We start from the raw sequence: 3955 nt of genomic DNA on the forward strand, positions 1-3955 counted from the left end.
AAAACGAAACTGAGTTTGGAGCCATTTAACACTGACAGTCTGACAGTTTTTCATGATTTCTACACATCGATTGACAGAATTTATCGGTATTTTTATCCGATAACTAGAATATATTTTGAAAATAGCAATCTTAGAAACTACGGTTTGAAATAAAATTTTTCGGCATAAATTCTAAACATTCTCGTAAAGGTCTGACATATATTCTCAATAGATGGAGAGAAGTAATGAGTATGAAAGTGCATCTCTACTTTTCTTTTAGTGTTGGGTAATGAATCACGTACTTACCGCGTTTCGCTGTGAGTACAAACTATAAGAAGAAATCGAAATTTCACAACAGCGCACCTCTAGTCGTAATATTTTGTAGAATTATTTTATTTAATTTCTAACGACAACCTGCTCTATGAGGCGACAACCTTTGTCAGGGCGACAAGACTTAGTATTTTATACCAAATAGACGTAGTAGGTAGGCATCGGAGACGCATCTGCCTGGCGGAGGCAACGCAACAACAGTCATCCAGAATCGTTGAATAACCCCAAAGAAGTCATGGCGTTCCGGCTGCTAAGCACGGCCAAGGCAATGAACAGCCTGATGAGACGCAGCTACATGTCCGGCCCGCTGCCAAACAAAGTGAGTAACAGGATGACGGACTTTCCAAGGGGTGTCAGGCACTTAATCGCTCCTTTTACGCCCGGCTCCCCATCCTTTTTTACCACCTTCTGGTCCAGCAGGTGCAGCGCGGAGCTGGTGTCGGCGTTGGTATGCTGCCGGGGCAACTTACGCCCCTAATACGCTACTTCGTGGAGCAGCTGCAGTTGTTCTGCAAGAAGCCGCCGAAGGGCTTTGAAAAGTTCTTTGAGACCGGCGGCAAGTCTACACAGCCGAAAGGTGCTGCCGGGGAAAAGAAGGCTCCGGGCAAGGACAGCCAACCCGCCACAGACAAACCAAAATCCACAGTATCGCAAACGTCCAAGTCGGCCGCCGCTTCAGAGTCTAAGTCAGATTGGAATTTCGGGATGTTTAGCAATAGTTCTCGCGGAGCCTCTGGAAAAGGGTCAAATCCCCCCGGCGGTCGTCCCATAAGCGAGGGCAGTGGCGGAGATCGCGAGCGATGGATTCTGCTGGGGGCCATCGGTGCCGTGGTGCTCGTCGGCTCGTTTGCCTTCTTCGAAATGGGCTACAAGGAGATCTCCTGGAAGGAGTTCGTAAACAGGTGCGAATACGTTGCTCTTAAAGTCTACAGCGGCCCAACCTGTGGTGCCATAAAATATATTATGTAATTTATCAATTTTTCTCTTGTATTTGCTGTTCCGCGCGCCCAGTTATCTGTCCAAGGGAATTGTGGAAAAACTGGAGGTGGTCAACAAGAAGTGGGTGCGCGTGCGCCTCCAGCAGAACAGTGGCCAGGGCAGCGGTGTGCTCTGGTTCAACATTGGCAGCGTGGACAGCTTCGAGCGGAACCTGGAGACGGCCCAGACGGAGCAGGGCACGGAGTCGATCAACTTTTTACCTGTCATCTATCGCAACGAGGTGGAGGCCTCCAGTCTGACGGGTCTGCTTCCCACGCTCCTCATCATCGGCTTCCTAGTCTACATGATGCGCAAATCCGCCGACATGATGGGCGGCGCACGGGGACGCAAGGGTGGCGGTCTCTTTGGCGGCGTCATGCAGTCCACAGCCAAGCTGATAAATCCCACAGAGATCGGTGTGCGCTTCAAGTGAGTCCTCCATCAAACTAATTTGGACAAGTCTCATCTCTGGTATTCTTTCCTTAGGGACGTTGCTGGCTGCGAGGAGGCCAAGATTGAGATTATGGAGTTTGTCAACTTTCTGAAGAATCCACAGCAGTACATCGACCTGGGTGCCAAGATACCAAAGGGAGCCATGCTCACGGGACCCCCGGGCACGGGGAAAACGCTCCTGGCCAAGGCCACCGCCGGCGAGGCCAACGTTCCATTCATCACGGTGTCCGGCTCGGAGTTCCTCGAGATGTTTGTGGGTGTGGGTCCGTCTCGCGTGCGTGACATGTTCGCCATGGCCCGCAAGCATGCCCCCTGCATACTGTTCATCGATGAGATCGATGCCGTGGGGCGGAAGCGGGGCGGCAAGACTTTCGGCGGCCATTCGGAGCAGGAAAACACACTGAATCAGCTGCTGGTGGAGATGGATGGCTTCAATACCACGACGAACGTGGTGGTGCTGGCTGCCACCAATCGCGTGGACATCCTGGACAAGGCATTGATGCGACCGGGTCGCTTCGATCGTCAGATCTATGTGCCGGCGCCCGACATCAAGGGCAGGGCGAGCATCTTCAAGGTCCATCTGGGCGGACTGAAGGCGGAGCTGGACAAGAACGATCTGGCCCGGAAGATGGCGGCCATGACGCCTGGCTTCACCGGCGCCGACATCGCCAACGTGTGCAACGAGGCCGCTCTGATTGCCGCCCGCGACTCCAAGGACTCGATTGTGCTCAAGCACTTTGAGCAGGCCATCGAGCGTGTGATTGCCGGCATGGAGAAGAAGACGAATGTGCTGGCGCCGGAGGAGAAGAAAACGGTGGCCCACCACGAGGCGGGACATGCTGTGGCCGGCTGGTTCCTGGAGCATGCGGATCCCCTTCTGAAGGTTTCTATCATCCCGCGAGGCAAGGGCCTGGGCTATGCCCAGTACCTGCCCAGGGACCACTACCTACTGTCCAAGGAGCAGCTGTTCGACCGCATGTGCATGACCATCGGTGGACGAGTGGCAGAGGAGCTCTTTTTCAACCGCATCACCACCGGTGCCCAGGACGATCTGAAGAAGATCACGGACATCGCCTACTCGCAGGTGGTGCGCTTCGGCATGAGCGACAAGATCGGGCAGGTGAGCTTCGATGTGGGCCAGGCCGGCGATCCCGTGTTCAGCAAGCCCTACTCCGAGGACACGGCGATGATGATCGACGGCGAGGTGCGGGCCATCATCCAGTGCGCCCACGAGGCCACCACCGAACTGCTGACCAAGCACAAGGAGGAGGTGCGTCGCGTGGCCGAGCGCCTGCTGCAGAACGAGGTGCTCAGCCGCGACGACATGATCGAGCTGCTCGGCCCGCGTCCGTTCAAGGAGAAGTCCACCTACGAAGAGTTTGTCGAGGGCACTGGCTCCTTCGAGGAGGACACCTCGCTGCCCGAGGGCCTCAAGAGTTGGAACAAGGAAAAGGAGATTACCCCGCCCACTGACACTTCCTCGTCGCCTTCGCCCCCGACCAAGCCAGTGGCTACCCAGACCAGCTAGACGCTTGTCCAGAAGGACCGCCGTCTCTTTGTTTTCGTTGTAATCCCTAGTCACAGATAGAGCATGTGCAACCCCGAAGGATGGAGGAGTAGAGCAGTGCGGTAACGAGGCCTGGAGTGTTCCGGACACACGCGCACGCTCTTAAACAATTTGTTTGCATATTTTTAAGGTAGAACGCCCCGATGGAAACCTGTTCGGGTGTTGAAGAACGGGGCATAGATCTGTAAACTAAATTCCCCCGTAAGCTGTATTTTAAGCATGGGACAATAAATTCAAAGCGCCTCTAAGTGTGGGAAAACGCAAGAATTTGAATAGAGCTTTCGGCAGTGAAAGCGCTCTCCCCCAAGGTATATTGAAGAAGGGTGGGAGGGTTTCGCTGTTGTGGAGTAAGCCGCTCTTTGGGAATATCTTGCCTCTCAGTGATTCTGAATTTGGAATGGAGTCCACTCTCTTCGATTACACTCCTTACCTAAGCTGTGCTTATTTATACCCTGTGTAGCAGTTCGTTCATGGATCATTTCTATTGCTTTTCCCTTTTTGCTCAGTGTAAGCTTTCGAAGCTTTTTTTGCTCTTAATTTTGAGCTTTATTGTTTCTACATGCTTGGCTATGCTCTCCCGCTGTCTCTCTCTTTCTCTCTGAATGACTCTGGCCGCTTATCACTTATCAGCTGTTTCGATGCTGATGC

At 53.3% G+C, this 3955-nt stretch overlaps 1 protein-coding gene across 2 annotated transcripts; it reads left to right on the forward strand.

Moving 5' to 3' along the window:
- The first annotated feature begins 306 nt into the window (after positions 1-306).
- LOC4813952 (AFG3-like protein 2) lies at positions 307-3574 on the forward strand. 2 transcript variants are annotated; one of them, XM_015188001.2, is made up of 4 exons: positions 307-628; positions 727-1211; positions 1321-1716; positions 1774-3574. In XM_015188001.2, the coding sequence occupies exons 1-4, from the start codon at positions 545-547 to the stop codon at positions 3266-3268; spliced, it is 2460 nt and encodes an 819-aa protein (XP_015043487.1). In that variant the 5' UTR covers positions 307-544; the 3' UTR covers positions 3269-3574. The 2 variants fall into 2 exon arrangements, with proteins under 2 accessions (XP_015043487.1, XP_001354111.1); XM_001354075.3 differs by having other exon boundaries at positions 730-1211.
- Positions 3575-3955: the final 381 nt, after the last annotated feature.

Source organism: Drosophila pseudoobscura, chromosome X (genome assembly GCF_009870125.1).
Source record: "Drosophila pseudoobscura strain MV-25-SWS-2005 chromosome X, UCI_Dpse_MV25, whole genome shotgun sequence".
Taxonomy (NCBI): domain Eukaryota; kingdom Metazoa; phylum Arthropoda; class Insecta; order Diptera; family Drosophilidae; genus Drosophila; species Drosophila pseudoobscura.